General features: G+C 39.6%; 1 protein-coding gene across 9 annotated transcripts in view; it reads right to left on the bottom strand.

Annotated features, from left to right (window-relative positions):
* The window catches only part of PTPRC (protein tyrosine phosphatase receptor type C), a 175,335-nt gene that overhangs the window by 70,936 nt on the left and 80,809 nt on the right, over positions 1-23,590 (bottom strand). For 3 of the 9 annotated variants that reach the window (XM_043521584.1, XM_037906501.2, XM_043521585.1), the window contains 5 exons: positions 11,476-11,574; positions 9,108-9,131; positions 5,004-5,138; positions 4,036-4,167; positions 3,201-3,236 (listed from right to left, as the gene is read on the bottom strand). In XM_043521584.1, coding sequence (XP_043377519.1) covers positions 3,201-3,236; positions 4,036-4,167; positions 5,004-5,138; positions 9,108-9,131; positions 11,476-11,574 — 426 coding nt within the window. The remainder of the gene's footprint in view (positions 1-3,200; positions 3,237-4,035; positions 4,168-5,003; positions 5,139-9,107; positions 9,132-11,475; positions 11,575-23,590) is intronic. The other 6 variants (XM_043521588.1, XM_043521586.1, XM_043521587.1 and 3 more) reach the window with 2 other exon arrangements.

Here is a 23,590-nt window from a genome sequence, read left to right as displayed (position 1 = left end):
CACACTCCATTCTTTAAAGATCTCAGAAAAAAAGATATGAGGAAGTATATGAAACTTAGGCCTGGTCTGCACTCGGAATTTACATTGGTAAAGCTACCTCTCTCAGGGGTGTGAAAAATCCACACCCCTGAGAGACATAACTATACCAACCTAACCCCTGGTGTAAACAGCACTAGGTTGACTGAAGAATTCTTCCATTGACCTAGTTATCGCCTCTTGGGGAGGTAGATTACCTTCGCCAGCAAGAGAACCCCTCCCATCAGTGTAGGTAGTGTCTACACAGAAGTGTTACAGCAGCACAGCTGCAGAAGGGCAGCTGTGCTGCTTTAGCATTTTAAGTGTAGACATGCCCGTAGAAATGTCCTTTTACCTCCCCCATCAGGGTATAGACATGTTATCAAAAATGGTTTGTGACGAGGCCTCCACCCCACACAAGACAAAGCAGGTTAAGTTAGGCCAATCAACCTGATAGGAGGAAAGCTGGAGGAAAGCCAGGGACTAATAATGGTGGATTGATGATGAAGCCTAACTGGGCAAGGGCAGACTGAGCTTGTATAAAGCCAGCAAGCTAAGAACAGAGTGGGGTTGCAATCACTCTCTGGAAGAAAGGAGGTTTGTTTGGGCTACAGAGCTTGGCAAGAAGTCAGAGAGGGGAAGTAGTTTACAGTTAGTCCCCAGGAGGAGGGAGTTTGGACTGGTAAACCTAAGGGTGCAGAAGATAGAGAAGGGAAATACAAAGCAGTCCAGGGAAATAGCAACATGGTCAGGGAGCAAGCAGACCATAGCTGCTAGACATAGGTTCCCTGGGCTGGACCACAGATTAGTACATGGCCCTGGATTTCCCTACCAGATGCTGGGAAAGTGGCACAGGACTAGCCTTGGACCAGAAGATTGTCTGGAATGGCATGCAGATAGGTAATCCAGTGGCACTTTGATACCCCAAAAGGAGAGGACTGTGCAGTGATCTGGTCAGAGCACTGAGTCACGAAGATGAAGTTCTGCGAGTCCTGGAGAGTGAGGGGGGATGCAGTGTGAGCAACTGTCAGAAGCGGGGGCATCAGACCTGAATGGAGCTAATCCCCAGATGTGGCCACCAAGAGCCAGCCCAATGGTGAGTGTACCCAATTACATGCTCTTTTTAAGTGGGCTAGATTGTCCCTTTCTGTGGAAAAATCCACGGGACGGAGTAAATATTGTAGAAAATACACAAATTGCTTGGGGAGATGCCATTCCCCATCAGAACAGATTGTGGGTCCAGCTCTCTAACCCCATTGATTCTGGGGGATCCATAGGAAACCAGGGTGATTTGCACTAAGGCCCTGCACCCCAGTACTGTCCTCTATAATTGTAGTTCCAGTGGAACCATCCTACTTGGACTTCTGCAGCCAGCAACTTGCCCCAGCCTCACCCATGTAGGGAGATCTCTAGTGGAGCCAGGGAGCCTATAAAAAGTAAATAAGCTGGGCACTGCATTACATTTCTACCCTGAGTTCCATGGGACTGGTGGGAGACAATGAGCCTCCTCCCATCCTATCTAGTCTAAGATTGTCCACTTGTATTGACACAAAGTTTTCCACATGGTCTGGGGGGAAATGGGCATGTTACCATGGAGGGCCCTGATGCTCTTTCTTATGTGGGTGGGGAGATCTGTGCATAGAAAGACTCCTCTTTCTTTTTGGATTGGGGGAGGGGGCACAATCTGTCCATCCGTTACAATACCAACTAATATGTGTATTGATATTATACATTACAAAGTGACTAGCTAACAAATAGGTATGAATAAATTCTACTCGGCCATCCATCGTGACTGTACAAGATATACCAGAATCATTACACACACAGGCTAGACAGGAGTCTAAGAGTAGATAAAAAGCAACAGAGTGATGGTTGAGTTGGAAGCTGGCACACGTATTGGTTGGGGTATATCAGGACATTGTGTGAGCTGGGAGGTAGCATGTTAATGTAACAAGACTGAGAGGTATCCAAAGGATGGTGTATTGGAGACAGAAAGAGGTGTCTCTGGAGAGGGAGAGTGGTGACAGCACACTTGTCTCCCTACAAAAAGTGGACTCCCTACACTACTGTACCCATTTTTGCAGCATTTACAAGCTCTACAGGCAGACAAGTTCAGCTCTCTTCAGAGACATAGTTTCTCCATAGTACAAGGATCCTAGGATGGGGAGTAAATGCTCTTTGGGGCTCCAAGAAACAAATGAAGCACCCTCTCTGGTCAATTTAACTGACAGTTTTAATATTATAATTTAAAAGAAATAAATAGCAATTAATACTTGAAGATATTTTCTGATGGCTAAAAATCATGTAACCCGTAAAACACTCCATATATTATACATGGACTGTTGTGGTTCCCTGGGCCCTCAAAACAAAATATAAAATCCACTTCTTCAATATAGACTTCTCTCAGTAACATCACCAAAATCACATATTTAAAAAAATGTGGTCTCTTCAGACTGGGGAAGTAGAGAGTCATGTAGAGATCAACTTAAGTTTATTTTATGAATTTTGTGAGGCATTCAGAGACCATGATGAAGGACATTGTATAAAAATCTAAATAGATATGAGATGAACAGATCATGGCTCTCATACAACTCTTTACCATGGTTGTAATGATTTTATCCCATCTACCCAGCCAAGCGGAAGCCCTGTTATAACATAATCTGGAAACTATTGTATTACTGCACAATTCCCTGGCTGAGTATGCTTTCCGATCTCTAATTCACCTTCCACTCCAGCATGCTCTGCCTATGAGCTGAGGAAGACAGATAAGACTAGTTTTATCAGTTATTCTCTAAAGCCTGTTTTCTTATTTTGTCTCTCACGGGTTATAAAATTAGATTATTAAAGAGTGAATCTTAGAGAGCACCTTGGTACTGAACAAACCAGACATTTTTCTCCCAGAGGCAGACAATATGCTGTAGCACTGGAGAGCTCTGTTACTACTTCACCAGATGAGTGCATAGTGGGTTGTCTGAGCAGCTTGAGAATTGGGCAAAAGCAGTCCAAAAAATTCTGAAGACCTGCAGACTACCCCTCCAAAACAGTAAAAAAGACCATAAAACAAAATAAAATGCTTAAGTACCTGCTGATTGGTTTGTTTGGGCATTTAGTTGATCACAGTGAGGTGGGAGGGTGTTATTTCTGATTTTAAAAGTTGCACTTCACCTTTATTAAACATAACTTACCACACTTCATGGGAGAAGCCGTTACTGCAGTCGTATCTGTAAGAACAGGGGGAAAATAAGACGACAACATTCCATTAATAATTTTTGGGACGGATGGTTAATGTGTTTGTACTTATATCACCAAACATTTATTTCAAAATAATGTTTAGCCTTTACATGTTAAAATGGTGTACTTTGATTAACTCATATTTCTGTCTTCAACCTTAAAGTATAGTTAGTGTGCATTTCATTATTTCCCTTTGCGTGGTTGATTGCAAATTAGACTGCTCATTATACATGTTTCACAATTGTAGTTCTACACAAGCAAGTTGCATTATTTTTCTTATAGGTATAGTATGCAAATCTACATGGGGAGCTACATCAGTCTCTTTTATAGCCAGAATAAGGGGACAGTAAGTATCTTGATTGGAATGGCCCTTTTGCAAGGTTTCAGTGATGCAGGTGGCATTTGCAAGAAGGCCATGTCACTTTGGGAATTGCCATGATGATGGTGAAGTGTCTCAGTTTTGACTGCCGTTAAACAAAAAGAATCAAACCATTGTGACTTAATTACGCTAAGCATGTAAGAAGTGCAAGGTTGGGCTTCACCATTGTTTTTTACCAAGAAAAAGCAAGTAATATTTTCTGTTCATGATTGTCAGGAAATAAACATAATTTAATCATTAAATTAACAGTAATAAGCTTCCTAAGAGACTTTAGTTTCACGCAGTTTCTTCAGTTGTATCTGTGATAAAAAATATTTGTTAAGGTTTCAAAGATAAAGTTACTTCAGTGGCTAACACAGTTCTCATGCATGAGCTGTTAGGATTGCTATTACTGTGTGCAAGTTTGTCACCATTTTTTGGAGGTGAAGCAGTTGTCATGGAATGTGAGGTGTCTGAGGAAGACTCAGGCATGTTTGTTGTAGTGCTGGTTGGAGTAAGGCTTGTGGATGGTGAAAAGTGCAAGGATGTCGTATTGGAATAATCTGCAAGGAAATAAACAGAACAAATTAATGTCAGAAAGTCAGTCCATTGTGCGGTCTTATCATAAATGGGTTTTAACCTGTGCTTTCTTTTTATTATCCTATCCTAAAATGGAGCTGCAACTGACGTTGTGTTAGTATTTGCATTTAAAAAAACAAAACAGGAGTCTCTTAGTATAATTTAAAATAATATCAAACTTCTACAGGTTAAATACTCCTAAAATATATTGGGCTGAATTCGGTAGTCACTACTCAGACAAACCCCTTATGAAGTGAATGGCAGTTTTGCCTGAATGAAGATTTCAGGATTTAGCCCATTATTCAAACTAGGGAAGACCACAATTCTCATTCTTATTTCTTACCACAGGGCTCAATTCTGCTAACACTTACTACCAAGCATAGTGCTTATTGCTATTGAGACACCTCAGGGTAGTAATCACTAGTCTCCATAGTAGATGTTTGCAAGATCAGATTCATAAGTACCTAGGTACTATGCACAACATAATTTTATTTTCTTAATTAGAAACAATTATTACTTATTTATTCAGTTTTATATTGAGCCCACTCCTGAAGTTCTTACTTCGGCAAAACTGTCACTGACTGCAGTAGGAGTTTTCCCAGAGTTATGACTGCAAGATCACAACTATCAGATGTTATACTCTGGAGATAAAATGCAGAAGCTCCTTGAAGTCTGGCACCAATTGTGCAGCTTAGAAACACTTTCTCAGTTTGTTGAGCAATTAATGTAATAAGAATTAACCTAACTGCCAAACTATACTATTTTCCTTCCAGCAACTGTACTAATCACAGCCTGGGGCATCTAAAGGAATACAGCAAACCTGGTGGTTTATGCATGATGGTAGCAGGAGTGAGTGAAGTAAGGGCAGCAGTGCTGCTGTGTGGCTGATTGGTGGATCCCATGGAAGAGTCTGAGTATGCATGAGTGAGATTTGCGATGCTTGTTGGAATGACACCTGTAGTAAAGTAGTACAATAGTTTGTTATTGCTTCCTAACATAACATACACAGACAAGGACAATAAAGTCACATGTAAGCAAGGCTGCTATTCCTGGAAAGATAATGTTAGAAGTTCTTGCTTTTATATTTAGGCAGACACACAATTTCATTTTGTTTCTTATGTATACAGCCAATGGAAAAGACAGCAAAATGCATTCTAAAAGAAAGGTACTCAGAAGTACAAAACACCTACAAAGTGAGCAGGTGAATGTTGAGTGTCCTCAGTTCTCACTGGGACTGATTGCTGTTGCTGAAGTCAGAAGTGAGACTCTCATTAGCTTCAAGGGGATTAGGATAAAGCTCTTTGATTTTGATGGTAGCTGAGGGTGGTCATCCCCTCTGTAGGTTCAGATTCCTTGTGTTTTAAGAAATGGTCATTGTCATGCAGAAAGAGAGATCTACACTTGTAATTTTAATAACTGTTCCAAAACAATAATATAAATGTCACCACTACCCTGTAATACCCTCTAATGTATAAAACCATTATAAAAACTAATTAGTGTGTCTATAGTTCTAACACACTTGTATAACTCAATAAGGATCAGATTCTGTTGGTAAATTCTATTACAGTCATTTTACAGGTGGGTACAAGATCATATATCCCAGTAAATGGCAAAGCCCTGAAACAGACTCAGGAATCCTTACTCTATCTCCTGATCTAACCACCACCAACACTCAGACAAACCGTTATATGAAATCTTTACCAGGATTCTCAGTTGATTAATATTCTTTAGATTTAGCTAGTTGGACCTTCAACTTTTAGCTGAACATACCTTATATCTTTTCATGCATTTCCATTAGAGAAAATTTTTAATCCACGTGGATAATTGACAATTTTGTAGGCTTTCAGTTTCAGGGAGAATCAAGACAGTTGTGAAGGCAAATAGCTCTTCCTTCATTTCAGGCAGAGACCATAACTTTTCAATGAGCACATAACAAAACAAGAGTATGAAGATGAACAAAAAATTAAGGCCTCAGGACATCAATACCATGTCAGCTTGTCTTTAAGGCTGATGATTTTACAAAGCATTTTATATGGAATATGTATCCACACAATCAGCAGCATAATAGATCCATTCTATGGTTTTTAGGCTAATTTGAAAAGAAGCTATGAAAAAATATATGCCCCAAAATTGCTTGAAATCAGTACTCCTTTCTTCGTCCCTTTGAATAGGAAATGGGAACTAAAATTGATCTCTTGCAATAGCTTTATGGAATATATACCTGTAAATAACCTAATGACCACTGGATGTCATCATTGCTTCACAGAAAGAAAAAAAATGAACCATCTTTTATCTAACAATAAACCATTACTTCAAATTGGACTATAGTTTTAATATTGATTGATCAGGCATCTTGCAGTGGTCCACTTTTGTCCAACATTACTGTCTGGTTTTCATCTTCTGAATGTTTATGGAGCACACTAGTACCTCTCACTGGAATATTCTGCTGCTTTTTCAGTCTCCTTGTAGTGTTTCTCTGCCTTCAGCCCCAGTTTTCCTGTCCTCTCTCTCATTCTCATCTCTGACCTCTTAACTCTTGATTTACACATAAAGATAAGATGGTCATGTAACTGTGTGGTAAAATGTTCTTACCAGATGAAGAACCTGAAATTCTTACTCAGTGGTAAGTAGAAAGCATATTGTGACAAAGTTCCTCCTCTACCTTGGTGGGTCTTGCGCTTATTGGCGGATTTGCTCGCCTTGGAGCTTCACAGCAGTCCTTAGTTTGGCCGTTTTTGTGAACCCACAGTCCAGATCAACTCCTCCTGTGTCTGACCAGGAATTGGGAGGATTTGGTGGGAACCCAGGCCCGCCCTCTACTCCAGGTTCCAGCCCAGGGCCCTGTGGAATGCAGCTGTCTTGAGTGCCTCCTGGAACAGCTGTGCGACAGCTACAACTCCCTGGGCTACTTCCCCATGGCCTCCTCCCAACACCTTCTTTATCCTCACCACAGGACCTTCCTCCTGATGTCTGATAATGCTTGTACTCCTCAGTCCTCCAACAGTATGCATTCTCACTCTCAGCTCCTAGCGCCTCTTGCTCCCAGCTCCTTACATGCGCACCACAAACTGAAGTGAGGGCCTTTTTAAACCCAGGTGCCCTGATTAGCCTGCCTTAATTGATTCTAGCAGCTTCTTGATTGGCTGCAGGTGTTCTAATCAGCCTGTCTGTCTTAATTATCTCCAGAAGGTTCCTGATTGTTCTGGAACCTTCCCTGTTACCTTACCCAGGGAAAAGGGACCTACTTAACCTGGGGCTAATATATCTGCCTTCTATAACTCTCCTGTAGCCATCTGGCCCGACCCTGTCACAATATCAATGGCATATGCTGAGTGCCATTTGCAAATAACGATGCTTAATGGCCTACAGCTTTATCTTGCATTCTTTACTCAGACAAAAATACCAGGTAAATCAATTGAAATTTTGCCTCATGATGCAAAGTACTGTCTAGAGGACTGAATTCCTGGAATTATTCATCTAATACAATATAAGAACAGCATGATAAACATGAGTCTCATTTTTCAGCTTCTTGTCAGAGGCTAGTCCAGCAGTTCACAGGTCCTTTTGGGATCTGAGTTAGAGGCCTCAACTTGTTCCTTTTGGTCCTTGGCCAGCAATGATATTGGGAATGCAGCTGGGGCAACATACTTCTTGAGGCATAGAACATCTTGAGTTGCTCTGCTTTAACCACTCTGCATAATTCAGGAGTAGTGTTGAATTGTGTGGAAGAGGTAGAGTTGATTATGACCTTAAGAAGGATGAAGCATCTCTTTTCAGGACAATATTTAAACAACCTGTGGCAGCAGCAGCTATGTGGTTTTAACAGAGTCCTGTGTGGCGATGCTAATGGATACTTCAGTAGAATATCCAGTATGTATATGTATATATTTGACTCAGAACATGCTTGCAGAGTCATGTTCCGCTTCAGAGTTGCTTGCAGGTGAGGGTGACGTATAATGTACAGGTGTGACTAAAGAGCCACTAGACAGTGGGAGACTTCAGTTTCCTGTTGTGAGTGATAATGAATAATACAATGGTGGAAGACAGCACATCCTTAAGTGTGATTAGTTAAACAGAGAAAATATCACCGTTTTCAAGTAGTGTTGCATCTGGACTGATTACAACAATGCAGTTTGACGAGGCTGTTTGTCCTCCTCAATCAAAAATAAATCAGATTCACTTTTGGCACAGAGGAGTTTCAAACAGCCTTTGTGGTCCCCTTTTTAGCTTCCTATAAAAATCTAGGGCTCCACATTCTGGGCTGTGTTATATTTATAATACTGTTGGTTGTTGGGGTTTTTTTTAAACTGTATAGATCTGGTCCCAAGCCAGTGAACTGAGTGGAAAGATTTCAGCTGACTTCAGTGGGCTTTGGATCCATCCCTAGATGACTTTTTTTTAAAAAAAAATTCTGTCTGCTTTTTCTGCAATTCTTGTAAAAGTTTAACTCTTCTGTGGGATAAGATAAATGTGAAAACACTATCTGGGATTAACAAAACCAAACAAATATAAACACATTTTCTGTTTAAACTAGGACACACAATTCAGAACCTACCGTGTCCTATTATTTTTATTATTAATTTTTTGTATTACAAACATATAACAAAAACACAGTCCGACGCTGAAGAATTTACAATCTAAATGAATATGCTAAGTGAATGAGATATGTTTAGTGAAATACACGTAAACCACAAATTCGGATAGAAGCAAATTGGTTCATTCAGTTCCTCCTTTTTAAACCAGTCTATATTATTTCACATGTGATCTCACTATTCTAAATGTAAAGGCACTAAACACTCTAGAAGATAATACTTTTGTACACACAAAGTATGTGTCTTATTGGAAGTGAACACAACCACAATACAAGCAAGTTTCATAGAGAAGTGTTGCAGTTCTGTAAGGAAAGTAAATATAGTTCTCTTACCTTTTTCAGGGTCGATCATTCGCTCTAAAAATAATAAAAACAGGAGTAAATCCAATATGTCAAGAGAAGGTTATACACATTTGTGTCCATACATTAAGGCCCCAATCCTGCAATTAGATTCATGCAAACAGATCCTTGCCTCCATGCAGGAGAAGAGCTTAGGGCCTGACTCATCAAGGTATGTGAGCACATGCCTGACTTTAAGCACATGAGCTCTGACCTCTCTCTATGTGCCTCACATGATCAGCACACACCAAAAGTGTGCAACTGTTAAACAGCACTGAAAACTGAGAACTGAAAGCACATAGATCAGGAAAGGGGTCGGTGAAGGATAGTGATAAAAACCTATAATTATATTGGTTTTATGATGTTACCTGTCACTTTGCAACTTCATTTATATATATTTTTGTTTATACTAAAATTTGGAAACATTAATCATATTTGATTTTAATTTAAGCAATAAAAACTAAACAATGTTTCTGAAACATCTACAAATTATGATGTAATATAATGGGCCAGAACCTCAGCAGATGTAAATCAATGTATCTCCACTTAAGTAATTGGAGCTGGCTAGATTTACACCACCTGAGGATCTGGCCCAATACTACTGAGTGAGACTAACTGGCACTATACCCAAGAGCGTTTTTCAGTTGTCCATGGGGAAGGAGAACCATTCTTTTCTTCCCAACTTCACACTGACTGATCCCGGGCTTCCTGTAATCTAAAAAGATTTTAATCTTGTAGGTCACTCAACCCATTGTAATAGGATTTATTTGAGAAGTTATCTTGTAGCTTGATGTTGGTAGTCTGGGATTCTGCTGGAATGGGCATGGGATGGAGATTCCCCAAGATGTTTGTAACTAGAGGTGAAATGGTTCTCTCAGGTGTAGAGGATGTAAAATGAAGGTTCAATACCAGTCTATATAACCCTATAACACATGGTGATACATAACTGAGAGGAACTTAACTGTGAAATGTACGGTATAAATAGTAAGTGTCTTTAAGCTGTAGTTCTTCTTTAATCCAGAATGTGAATTCAAGAATGAGACACTGAGCTCCATTCTTTCATCCAGGTGCTTAATTATCTATCATGCAGTACACTGTCTACTGTAGAACAACATGTACTATATAAGAAACAAGTTAAAACTAGAACTAGTTTAATTTGTTAATTCTCTGTGACAGGCTGTGACACCTGAGCCAAGGAAACCTCCACATCTGAGTTGGTGTTCAAGCACTGGGGAGGCAAAGGTAGAATGAGAAATCAAACAATGCCTGATGCCTTTAAGGCCTTTTTTGTCTAAGTATAGATATATATAAATATATAGATAGATAGATATATATAAAAAAGGCTTCCCTCAGCTGTGGGCCTCAGATATAGTTCAAATATAGATGCTGAGCCCAATCCCCTTCCAGCACCTCTGTGGGCTCCCTTCACCATATTACATCCCCATATTGGTATTTTTGGTAAACAGCCTACAATGAAATATTCCCAGTTCACTGTTAGGACATGTAGCTTTAGAAACATCAGGACTACGGGTCAGATTTTACAATATGGCTGCCTAACTTGCACATGCACCTGCACATGCTCATGCTTTTATGCATGCAATGTGGATACTTATGCATGCACTTACCTGTCGTGCACGTACAAATTCTATGGATACAATTAGCAATCTGTGCCTGCATTTGAGAATGTGGCCCTGTGTTTCTAAGAAAGAAATTACATTAAATTGGCTATTAGCCAGGATGGGCAGGGATGCAAAACCATCCTCTAAAGCAGTGCTACTCAAAGTGGTGGTCCGCGGACTGGTGCCAGTCCACAAGCCATCGGCTGCCGGTGTGCGCGCACATTGGAAAAAAAAAAATTGCCGGTCCCCCACATCAGATAGCTTGAGAAGCAATCCTCTAAAGTGTCCCTAGCCTCTGTTTGCCAGAAGCTGGGAATAGGCAACTGGGGATGGATGACTTGATGATTACCTGTTCTGTTCATTCCTTCTGGGGCACCTGGCACTGGCCACTGTCAGAAGACAAGATACTGGGCTAGATGGACAATTGGTCTGACCCAGTATGGACATTCTTCTGTTCTTATGTTTTAAGCTTTAAGAGTCTGATTCTCATTTACCTAAAGCCTCTTTGCATTTTGTTCTGGCAGCATCAAGAGGTCTTAATGTAAATGAGAATCAGATTCTAAATATACCAAGGATATACAAATATTTTGAAATATTTTCCTAATTTAATTATTTAAAGTAATTTGAGACAAGCCAGTGCGGACAACTGTAAAGGATTGTTGTAACATCTGTGTGGTGGAGCTGGACGTCAGTTCAGGGAAAACAATCTGAGAACAAAACTGTGCCCCGTGTTTCACTTTTACCTTTGTTGTCGCCTGTAGGTGAGTGTGGAGTGGAGTTTGTACGTAGAAGTGATGTGGTTGTGGGCGTGGAAGGATCTGCAGTTCCTCGTGTTCCTTCTCCTGTTGCATGATGGGGAAAATATTATTAATTGAATAGTGTACATAGCGTAAAAGTACAATTTAAATAGAAAAAAAAATGTCAACTGCCATTAGTTTTCCAGCTAGGACCATATTTCTTATTACAGCATTGATTACAGTGGGATAACTTCAAGATGCTCTCTCATATTATATATACGCAACAAGAAGGCAGAGGTGTTTAATGCCTATTTTGCTTCAGTCTTCACTAAAAAAGGCAAATTGTGACCAAATACTTAACACAATTAATATTTACAACAAGGGAAATGGCAAGCAAGCCAAAATAGGGAAAGAACAGGATAAAGAATATTTAGATAAGTTAGATGTATTCAACTCAGCAAGGGTCTGATGAAATTCACCCTCGGGTACCTCAGGAACCAGCTGAAGCGATCTTGAAATTGGTAGTGATTATCTTTGAGAATTCATGAGGATGGGTGACATCCCAGAGGACTGGAGAAGGGCAAACATAGTACCTATGTTTAAAAAGTGGGTGTGGAGAGAAGACGTGGGGAATTATAGACTAGTCAGCCTAATTTTGATACCTGGAAAGATACTGGAACAATCAATTTGTGAGCACCTACAGATAATAGCATTATAGGTAATAGACAACATGGGTTTGTCAAGAACAAATTATGCCAAACCAACCTAATTTCCTGCTTTTACAGGGTTACTGGACTAGTGCATGGGTAGAAGCTGTAGAGAGGATATATCTTGATTTTAGTAAGGCTTTTGACACTGTCCCATGACATTCTCATAAGCAAACTAGGGAAATGAGATCTAGGTGAAATTACTCTAAAATGGGCAAATAACTCGTTGAAAGACTGTACTCAAAGAGTAATTATCAATGGTTCACTGTCAAACTAGGGGACATATCTAGTGGGGTTCCCTAGGGGGTCTCTCCTGTGTTCAGTACTATTCAACATTTTCATTAATGACTTGGATAACGGAATGGAGAATATGCTTATAAAATGTGTGGATGACACTAAGCTGGAGGGAGTTGCAAGTACTTTGAAGGACAGAATTAGAATTCAAAATGACCTTGAAAAATTGGAGAATTGGTCTGAATTCAACAAGATGAGATTTAATAAAGACAAGTGTAAAGTACTACACTTAGGAAAAATCAAATACACAACTAGACAATGGGGAATAACTGGCTAGACAGTAGTACTGCTGAGAAGGCGCTAGGGATTATAGCAGATAACAAATTGAACATGAATCAACAATGTGATGCAAGAAAAAAAACTAATATTCTAGGGAGTATTAACAGGAGTGTAACATGTAAGACATAGGAGGTAATTGTCCCACTCTACTTGGCACTGGTGAGTCCTCAGCTGGAGCACTATGTCCAGTTTGGGGCGCCACACTCTAGAAAAGGTGTGGATAAACTGGAGAGAGTCCAGAAGACAGCTACAAAAAATGTTAAAAGTTTAGAAAACCTGATCTATAAGGAAAGGTTAAAAAACCTGGGCATGTTTTATCTTGAGGAAAGAAGACTGAGGGGGAACCTGCCTCAGTGCAGGGGGCTGGACTAAATGACCTCTTGAGCACTCATAATGTTTTCCGATTTCACTGGAGCTGTGGTTCCTCAGCAGCTCTGAAAGTCAAGTTCCATATTTACATGCCTAAATTCATATATGTATCTTCCAAGAAGGCATTCAGTCTTGCTCTGAAGATCTCAAGAGATGGAGACTCCACCACTTCCCTTGGTAGTTTGTTCCAATGGCTAGTCACCATCACTGTTAAGAAATTGTGCTTGCTTTCCAATTTGAATTTGTCTGGCTTCAACTTCCAGCCATTGGGTCTTATGTCTTTCTCTGCTAGATTAAAGAGCCATTTAGTAACCAGTAATTTCTCCCTGTGAAGATACCTCTACACTGTACTCAAGTCTCCTCCCAATCTTCTTTTTGACAAGAGAAACTGATTGAGTTCTTTAAGTCTCTCACTGGAAGGCATTTTTTTCCCAGTCCTCAAATCTTTCATGTGTCTCTTTTCTACACCTTTCCAAATTTTTCGACATCCTTTTTAAAACGCAGACACCAAAACTGGAACCAGTATTGTAGGACAGGTTTCATCAATGGATACAGTGCCTTATACAGATGACTATAGGTGCCCGTAGGCCTTTAAATGTCCTAAGAGCCTTGAATTCAGTAAAATTAGTATTATGAGGGAGGGAGACAGAAATAAATGACCCTGGCTGTCTGAGCAAGTCAGGTAACAGCAGCACGAGCACACTTTGGAGAAGAACAGTAATAACCAAAATGTCACTTAAGGCTCAGTCCTTACACACACAGGCTCACTGAATTGTATTCATCACTGCACCTCTCACTCATTATTGTTCTGTCCCAAGAGATACTCAAGAAGCTCCCACTCTCAACAGAAGTCCTGAGACACGTCCTAAAAGAGCCCTGATGCCTTGTAACATCTCCGGTTCTATTACAGGATGCCATACTTTTGGCGAACAGCAAGACTCCACATATTCAATGTTTCTCTGCTGGCAGCTCTTTCCCTTTCTCAGCTAGTACTTCTTCATTACACCACCACTCTGTTAATTTGCTGGCTGCATTCTGTGTTTCTCCACTAGCGCCTCACTGCTTATTATCTCTTCTTTACTTTACCTTCTCCAGGCGATGCTTCATAACTATGGTGTCTGTACCTCTTTGAATACAGACTCCTTCAACCCTTTAAAACAAAGCTTGAGGCTCAACCACCACAACTTAAAGAGAAGACAAGGATAACATAAGGGATACACATGCTTTCGACCTGCTGACATGCCGGGGTCAAAAGTGGTCTCTAGTATCCAGCACAGAAGCTCACCATAGGCAGACCTTCAGGGACTCGAAAGGATTTCTCCTCATCGACCTGACAACAACATCGTAATAGTTCAGCTGCTCAAAAGATGCTACAAGTTCCACAATCCATCTGGGCAGTTTAAAAAAAAAAAACCCCAAAATGTAGCCACCAAGTTTAAATAAGGCACCCCAGGAAAATGCTCAGTTGCTGAGTAACCAAAAGCCTGATGGAACTTTGAAAAAGCTCACTTACATTAAAAAAATGAGATAGAAAAAAACCAGAGTTGAAATCCTGACTCCAGCGAAGTCAATGACAAAAACTCCCATCAACTTCACTGGGGCCAGGATTTCTCCCAAGGTCTCTTTTTACTAACATTTGTGAAAAGCCAATAACTCAGTGTATTAGAGCAGATGTATTAGCTAGAACTAAAATAAAACTGGTACAAAGATAATGCTGAAACAGCCATCCTAGTACTAACGTGTATGAGTAGGGTTTTCTAGTGGGTTCATTCCTGTTATCCACCATACAGCACCACCATAGATACTCCAAAACCACCTACACTTCTCACTGCTATCAAGGCAGTAACGGTTGAACCTCACCAAGCTCAGAGATTGGGTACAGACACGTATCCAAAAGTATGGATGCTCATCTGAACTATCCAAATCTCTTGAGCATGCATACCTACTGAGTATAGATAGGCACCTATCTTATTAACATTTGTATACATGCAAATACATAAACAAAATTGGAAATCTTATGAGATAAGACAGCAGATTTGGGCCTGCAGATTGGCCATGAACCCTTCACTTAGAATATGCCTTTAAATGTTTTAAATTAAATATTTGAGCTCTGTGGTTTGGTCACCTAAGTTTCATAGTATTTTTTTGCTTTCAACCAGATTACTTACCCTTCATAAACTACTCCCAAAGCCAATTTTGTTTCAATGCATTAATTTGGTCTTGGCTTGAGCCCAAAATTCACATTCTTTGAACTTTCATACTAAAGGTAAAACTTCATTTGAATGCATGTTTGCAGAAACTAAATAAGGAATTGCAGACCAGGTCAAAGTGAAATTTTATTTAGAAGGTACTGAAATGCTCACAATGCTTCTTCTCTCTATTCATCTATCACTAGTGTAAATATGATGAAGATATGGTCAAACACTCTAAGGTGTAGTGCTTCAAGAGAGGTATGATCTGTTAGTCTGAGCACAAGATGGAACCAAAAATCACTGAGCTCTAATCCTCGCTGTGACACTGGCTCCTTTTGTGACTTGGGCAGATCCCTTAACCTTTCTATGCCTCTGAAAAATGTGGAATAAATGGTACTAACTTAACTACCATGCAGGGATGTTTGAAGGATTCATTAATTGTTTGTAAATCTCTTTGATGATGACTACTGCTCAGTATTATTATTAAACAGGTTTACTACAGACGGTGGTAACAGTGCTATCTTTCATTTTCTTGTATTGTTCTCTGAACAGATTTTTGTGGCAATTTTATGACAAACATTCTGTATGCCTCATTTTCTTTTTAATTTAATTTATTATAGTAGCAGAATAAGATGCAGTTAGTATTATCTCAGTAGGTGGCACCATAACACTAAAAAATTCTCAAACATTGTGCAGATGGATCTCCTATTATAATCCTGTTGTGAGATACCAGACAAATAGAATAGCTCCTTTTAAAAAGATGAAAATGGAGATCACAGGGCACTTGATCTTCAAAAAAACCCACATTACTCCAATACCAATACATGTATTGTTACCATGAATTTACTTTTCCCAATGTGGCCCACTACAATTCAAAATATTTCAGAGAGTGTATTAGCAAAATGACCCTTGAAGTCACAACTTTCTGCCCCTGGTCATATCAATCAGCACGCATGTTTCTAAAATTCGTAGATGGAATGAAACTCAAGGATATCTCCAAAGCTCTACATGTAAGTTGTTCTGAATACAAAAGGTACAGTATGTTGTAAGAAAGTCTGACAATCACTGAGACATTAAGGGATAGGCAACCCAGTCTGGATGAAATAGGGAGCATCCCAAACCTTTACTGAAATCTCAGACTTAATCAAACCTTAAATAATGTTTGAGACGATGTGGAAGTTATTGACTCATACATATAGCTCCTGGAAGGGGAGGAAAATGTAAGGTATGCGAAGAGTTTCCTCTAACTAAGACATGTGTAAACCTTCCTGTCTTGGCTCACTTGATAGACTGGCAGCCTATTAACCATGAAGGTCCAGATTATATCCTTATTCAGGTAATTTGCAGAAAGCACATTCACAGCAAGTCCAGCCAATGGATGGAAGACTTTGCTCATTGCGTTAGTTCACCCCAACGTCTGGCCACTAGTTGGTGGACACAATTGCAGCTGCTCCTTGGAAAAGGCTTTAGATGGAGAAGGCAGACTCCCAAAGTTATAAACCCAGAACACCTGAGCTGACAATCCTTTCCTTTGGAAGCTGTTAGACACCCAGGCCCAGAGACGGAAAAGCAGGACTACTATATTTTAAAGAGACCATTTAAATGTTAAACAAGATGAGCAAATTCAAGCACTGCTGTGAAGAAACTAGGCTAAAAAAAGTCAAGGGTTTGAAATCCCTGGAACTTTAGGATACACTAGGCTGCATTCAGAAACAGCAACAGCAGCTTTTTTCTTGCAACCACAACTATGGCCCTGCTATACTGTGCAATGGTCACTCAAAGAACCCACTTATAATCCTGCCCCTGCTGCCCATTCAGAAAAGCCAAGGTAAAAATTCTTTGTGTCAGACTAATTTGACAGCTGTAACACATCATCTGAGGACACTTCAGACAAAAAAGCTTGAAAAGATCCAGAGTAACATGTTTAGGGATTAATCTTGCCCAATACAAGTGTGGGGTATTATGTGTATGTGCAAGAGAAATCTAACAAGCAGGACAGAGATGCAATTCTGCATTAAAAACTGAAACCAGTGCCGCTTAGCGATCAGATTACTCTGAGCGCTTAAGTCCATGTCTCATAAGACATATGCATTCTCTACCCCCTTTCTTACTTTACAGGCACACAAGTGGATTGAGATTTACTATGGCTCTATGCAAAGGACTGTGCCTAGTGCTCAAGGTTACTGGCACCCAGGATTATCCCCTCGGTACATACTGACTCTGAATTGCAACAATTTTGCATTCCCTGCTGCACACAAGCACAAGGAGCCATTGAATTTGGGCCCCCTAACACCAATGGCATATTTGGCTTTTAATTGTTTTAATTCAGTTCCTTGAGTTGTGAAGCCAAAGTAATTGGGCTATGCCCCTAATTCTTGGGTGTGGGGAGAGGGAAGGGGAAATTATCCTTCCCTACAGGCTTTGGAGCCCCTCAGTCTAAAGGCTGTAGTAACACTGGCCGATGGTGTGACTTCCCCCTCCACAGGGGAAAATGGTCAGTGATTCTGCATAGTTGAAAATCCCCACCTCTGCCCTTCCCAAGCACCCCTCAAATCTCCAATACATTGTAACCCAGGAGCCCCCACCGAGAAGAGCTGTGGAGTGAGTTGTGGGTGCAGAAGATAGGCTGCATTAGTTCTTCAGGGTCAGAGCCTTCCACATCCACAGAGGAAGCAGCAGGATGTGACCTACTTGAAAGAGTGAGTGAAGCTCTTTGTGTGGGTCTTCTAGAAAACAGAATAGATCTGGACATCAGTCAGCTCAGCTGCACACCAACAGCGAATTGCTACTCAGAGAGGAACAACTGGTGGGAGGGAGCGGGTGAGTAAGGCAAGAAGGCTTAGAAACTGCTTCTAGCAGGCATCTTTTGAATTATTTTTAAAAGTCAAGTGGAATGATATGTAATTTACACCCACTTTAAGGCCCCTTTACAATGCCAGCCTGGTGTAAAGAGCCTTAGTGTAAGTGAGAATGAGGCCCTGAGACTTTACGGTTTCTTTGTGAAGGAAGTTAAGAGATTGGTGCTACTTTACAAATAAGCCTGTATAAACACTGGCCTTGATCCTGTAAACACTTAAATGTGAGTAACTTTATATGGTGAAAAACCCCATCAAACTCAATAAAACTAATCACGTATGTAAAATTACTTGCGTGAAGAAGTGTTTGCGGGTTCAGATTTTATTCTTTAACATGAACTGTTTTGAGAAATATTTTCCATTTTGTTCCAAGCCATTCTGTGCCCAGACCTGTTGCCAATTGCTGATGGAAATCAGTATAGATCCATTCAAGTCAATGGAACAACACCAGTTTACACCAGCTGAGAATTAGAGCTGACATACATTCTGACATTTCAGTATTTATTTTCATCCCAAATTGGGACAAAAAGCAGAAATTTTTAAAATCCTGGAAAGGAAATTCTGAAAAATGTTTCATTTTGACATTTTTGATTGAAGCAAAATATTTTGACATTCCAAAATTGACATGTTTCATGTTGGTTTATTAACTGTCCAAAACCACTTTGTTTCAAATTAGTTCAATATTAAACTGCATTTACCCATAGTGGTGCATTACCTTATGGGAGCTGTATATCAGGAGCCTGATGCTGGCATTCACCTCTGTGAACCAAAGGTATGATCTGCTGGTCTGAGCACAACTTAGCTGGACTACATCTCCCATAATGCACCCAATGTCATGTGACTCACATGAGGCACTGCACACCTTGGACCCACACTGCACTATGGGAGATGTAGTCCTCCAGGGAGCCTGGCCCGTGGGAGATAATGAGGATGCAAATTACATGTCTCATCTGGCAATATCACACAAAGGAAATGTTAAACTAAAGTTCTGTTGAACTGATCCAAATTGAAACCTTTCAAGTCAGTTCAAAATATGAATGTTCTGATTTGGTTGATTTGTTTGAGCCAACCAAAAATGAAATATTTCACTTAGATTTTCCAGATGGAAAATCAACATTTTCTGGCAAGAATCAACATTTTTCCAGAGAAAACTTCAATTTTGAAGAAACTACATTTTCTGACAGAAAATCATTCGACTGGAAAATTCTCAATCAGCTCTCCAGTGAATCTTCACCCAAACCCTTAAAAAAATACAAAAAATAAATGCAGCAATCCAAATTTAAGTTTTGCCACACACATAATTATTCTAAACTAAAAACAAAGCTTTGCTAGAATCATAATTACTTAAGAATCCTACCTATTATCAGATATACAGGAAAAACAAGTCTGTCCGTTGTATTACACATTAAACTTAATGTCAGCCATCATCTTCACAGGCTTAGAGCAAGTATAATAGACTGCTTGTATAACTACAGCTAACAACGCCTTTGCTGCTCTGTGGTTTCTCTCATTCTGTTTACTTCTCTTTTTCTTCTTCAGAACCCTACTAAAAAGGAAGAGGGTGCAGTGTACTGTGGTTTAGAGCTTAAGCTCTTCCAAATGGTGAAACTGGGTTACTATAGCAGCCGCATGCTCAAGTAATCAGCCCTATCTTGGTGCTAAACCACATCTTCTCTAGAGCAGTCATGTAGTTTCCTGATTAACTTCTTTTCACCAAATTTGCATTTCTAATTATTTTTAGTTGTACAGGCCCACTTATATGATAGAAAGCAGGGTTTCCAACATGAAGATATTGGTAACCTTTGGAAATACAATGAAGTATGCCTTTCAGGGAGTATTTGTGAACACATGAAATATGCCTGCAAGAGGAGAGCAGATCTAATTCTGGCTTAATATTTATTACAACTGCAAAATGCTGGGTTTTGTCCACAGTCAAAGATCCTCTGTATGTGAGGAATGTAATAAAAAAGAATGAAAATACTTAGCTTGCAAGACCGTATATGTATAGGCTGCCGTATGAAACAATTACAGTGGTATTTATTGACACTGTGATGTTTACTTGGCAATTCTATGTTGAGTCAAAAGAAAGACTACATCTTTGTTTGCTTTTTCCTTTTGAATATTTCCAGTATTCATGAAAGTGAGAAGCTGAGAGCTATACTTAAGTAGATACAATGTTAAACATTTGTTTTGCAAGTCTCACCACCCAGCTTTAGCAATGAATCTTCTGGCACTGCTATATTTTTGATCTTCCTTTCCAGAATCAACTATGAGCAGACTAGCATTTGTACCAAGATGATGGTTTTGTGGACAGAACCACCAGAGACACTGGATTGAAACTGCTAAATGCCTGTTGCTTGTGACCAATGGAGAAAATGGGGGGAAATAATTACTAGGCCACCCTCCCCCACAATATTTTCACTGCTGCTTCTCCCAGCACCATTGTGGTGGGGATTGAACAGGTGAAGGAGAGAGCACAGCCCTGAAGAAGGTTGGAAGGGATGGGAGGCTGCAATGAACACTGCCTTGTAATGGATCGGAATTAGAGTCAGAAGTGGTACTCATCATGTCAGAACATCCCATAGGAATTGTGGGGTGTTTGGGTCTCAGATTTCTTTTCTAACTATATTCCACTGAGTTCCATTACAATTCTAGTGCTGCCTGTGACCTGGAAAATATTGGGGGAAACTATTTCTGCCTGGAAACCACATTCCAGTAATGCTGGGTACAACTGGTGTACATTTTTTGCACAAAATGTTTCTTTTTCTTTTTTAAAAAAGGCCATTTTCCAATTATTTTATTTTTATCTTTTTGGAAAAATTATAAACATAAACATGTAACACTTTCCCCAAACTTTTCTGTGATATTTTTAATTTTTTATCAAAAATGTTTTCAGTCATCAACTTTTTTTGTGTACCGAATATTGCAGGAAATTTTCCCAAAGACAGAAAATGGGTCTATTTTCGTGCAAAACAGAAACACCTTTCAAATGTTTCACAAAATTGTTTTTTTCAACCAGGTCTACTGCTAAGCCATGAACAATTTAATAGTGAAAGCAGTTACAATACTTTAGCCACTTGGGACCTGATCCAAAGCCTACTGAACTCAAAGAGCACCCTTTACCTTTAGAATATATCCTTGAAGTTAATGTAAGGACTTCAGGAACTGGCCCTTAAAAGGATGTGATCACCTTTAAATCCAGTCAATTTTAAAAATGAATTAAAAGCAATTTCAGGAATTACACTTCTCCTGAGTTACTCTTCCAATTATTGAATCAATACACTCACATTACCCTATTTTTAAAAAAATTCTCCCCTGTTGCTATGTGAAAGACCCAAACAAACAAAAGAGGAAACTCACAAACTGGTCCTATTAGGTCAGGTAGAGAGAGAGAGAGAGAGAGAGAGAGAGATAGACGAGATAAAGGATCTGATTTTCAGATGTGCTCACACCCACAACCCTCATTGACTTCAGTTGAAGTTGGGAAGACTCATCTCTTCTTAAAATCAGGCCCCATGTGTAGTAAAATGCACAAAGAGAACATGCAGGAAAAAAGGGAGAGAAAATAATGTTTTCTCTAATCTCTCACATTCACTGTAATATTAGGTGCTATTTGTAACAAGAGTAGGTAAAAAGTTTCAAATGCAAGTGTGACTTTTAAGAAGATGGTATTCTTTTCAAAGTTTACTTAGTTTTTATTACAGTAGTGCTTAGAGACCCCAACTGAGATGAAAGACCCTTTGTGCTAGGTGCTGTACAAACATAAAAAGCTTACAGTCTCAATAGACAAGATGGACAAAGGGTTGGAGAAAGGAAGTATTGTCCCAATTTTATAGCTGTGAAGTTGAGGCAGAAAGAGACAAGCTTGAGAATGACTTGCCCAAGGCTACACAAGAAGTCGGTGGTAGACACAGAATGCAGATCTACCGAATCCCAGTCCAATACCTTAACCACAAGTTCATCCTTTCCCTACCAGTATGATACAGCCTAAGGGATAAATCACTTTCCTCTTCTATTTGTTTGGGAATGTTTTTTGTTTTGTTTTGTTTTGTATGAAGATATAAACTTCCTTGCAGTTATTCTTAAAAGTGCTCATACTAAAATTTCTGGGTACTGGATTTTTTTTTGTTGTTGCCTGTATATTTTTTGTGTGCTTTTTAAATGAAGCCATAATAGAGAGAGTGTAAATAAACCTAGTATTTGTCTGAAATATTAAACTTTCCACATTGCAGCACTTCCTCCAGACATCTATACAAACTGTTATTTACATTTAACGAGCAAATTGGTAGGCAATGATACAAAGATAGATGCTGTAAATCTTCCAATAAATAATGGGTAAAGTTACAGCAGTACAGTACAATTTAATCTGAGTCTTTTCTAAAATCACAGTGCATCACAACATGCTTTTTATTTAATTGTGTAAGTAAACGTATGTGTGTGTGTGTGTGTGTGTGCTGTGTACTATAGGTGGAGGTTTAAAACTGCTTTCAATCAATAGAGATTATTGCTATGGACCAGATCCTGATCTGGAGTATTTCAGCGAAGCTCCATTGACTTCAAAGGACTACAGTGTACTGATTTAAACCAGCTAAGGATCTGGTCCTAAATGTATCTACTGTAAAATTGCAGATTCTAACTTATACCTTATTGACTTCAATAGATTGGACAGGATTTCAGTGCAAAATTTGACTCCATGGGGTCTTTTGAAGTGAATGGGGCTGGATGTGTAAATCAGCACAAAATATCTCCACATATTTAGACAAGAGACTCACTTAATAGAGATGAAGATGCTAGGTACCTCAGTTGGAGTAATAATTTGAGAGTTGCAATGATACTTCACGTAGGGTGACCAGACAAGTGTGAAAAACTGGGAATCTTTTTGGGGGTTGAAGATGGGGGGGCATAGTTGCCTATATAAGACAAAGTCCCTAATATGGGAACATCTGGTCACTCTAACTTTACTACTGATGGAGAAATCCTCAAATTAGGGCCTGATTCTGCCCCACTGAAGTCAATGGGAGTTTTGCCATTGACTTTAATGGGAACAATATCAGGGCCTTAGAGAAGATAACTTGAATTTTATCTGAATCAGGCAAGAATCAAACTGTACCTGACCGCTTAGATGATAAGGTGGATCTGTATAATTCCTCTAGGGCTGTGCATTTCAAGCTTGGGGCTGAACAAATGGGGCCAAATATAGCAATCTTGTTTCAGAATGGAGTAATCTGTATGCCATTGCTCTACATCTGTAATGTGCAGTATTGTTTTTATTATACTGCTACTCTGCCTGCTGTAGCCCTCGGAGGGCTTTGAAGAATCCTTAACAACAATGGAAGTATCTGAACCAGAATAAAGATACAATTCCATCAAACCCTCCAAAAGAACTTTATTTTCCAGTGAACTGTCACTTGTGATTCTACAACTT

Source organism: Chelonia mydas, chromosome 8 (genome assembly GCF_015237465.2).
Source record: "Chelonia mydas isolate rCheMyd1 chromosome 8, rCheMyd1.pri.v2, whole genome shotgun sequence".
NCBI lineage: Eukaryota > Metazoa > Chordata > Testudines > Cheloniidae > Chelonia > Chelonia mydas.
Note: the sequence above shows the minus strand (reverse complement) of the source record. Positions and strands in the feature narration are given on the sequence as shown.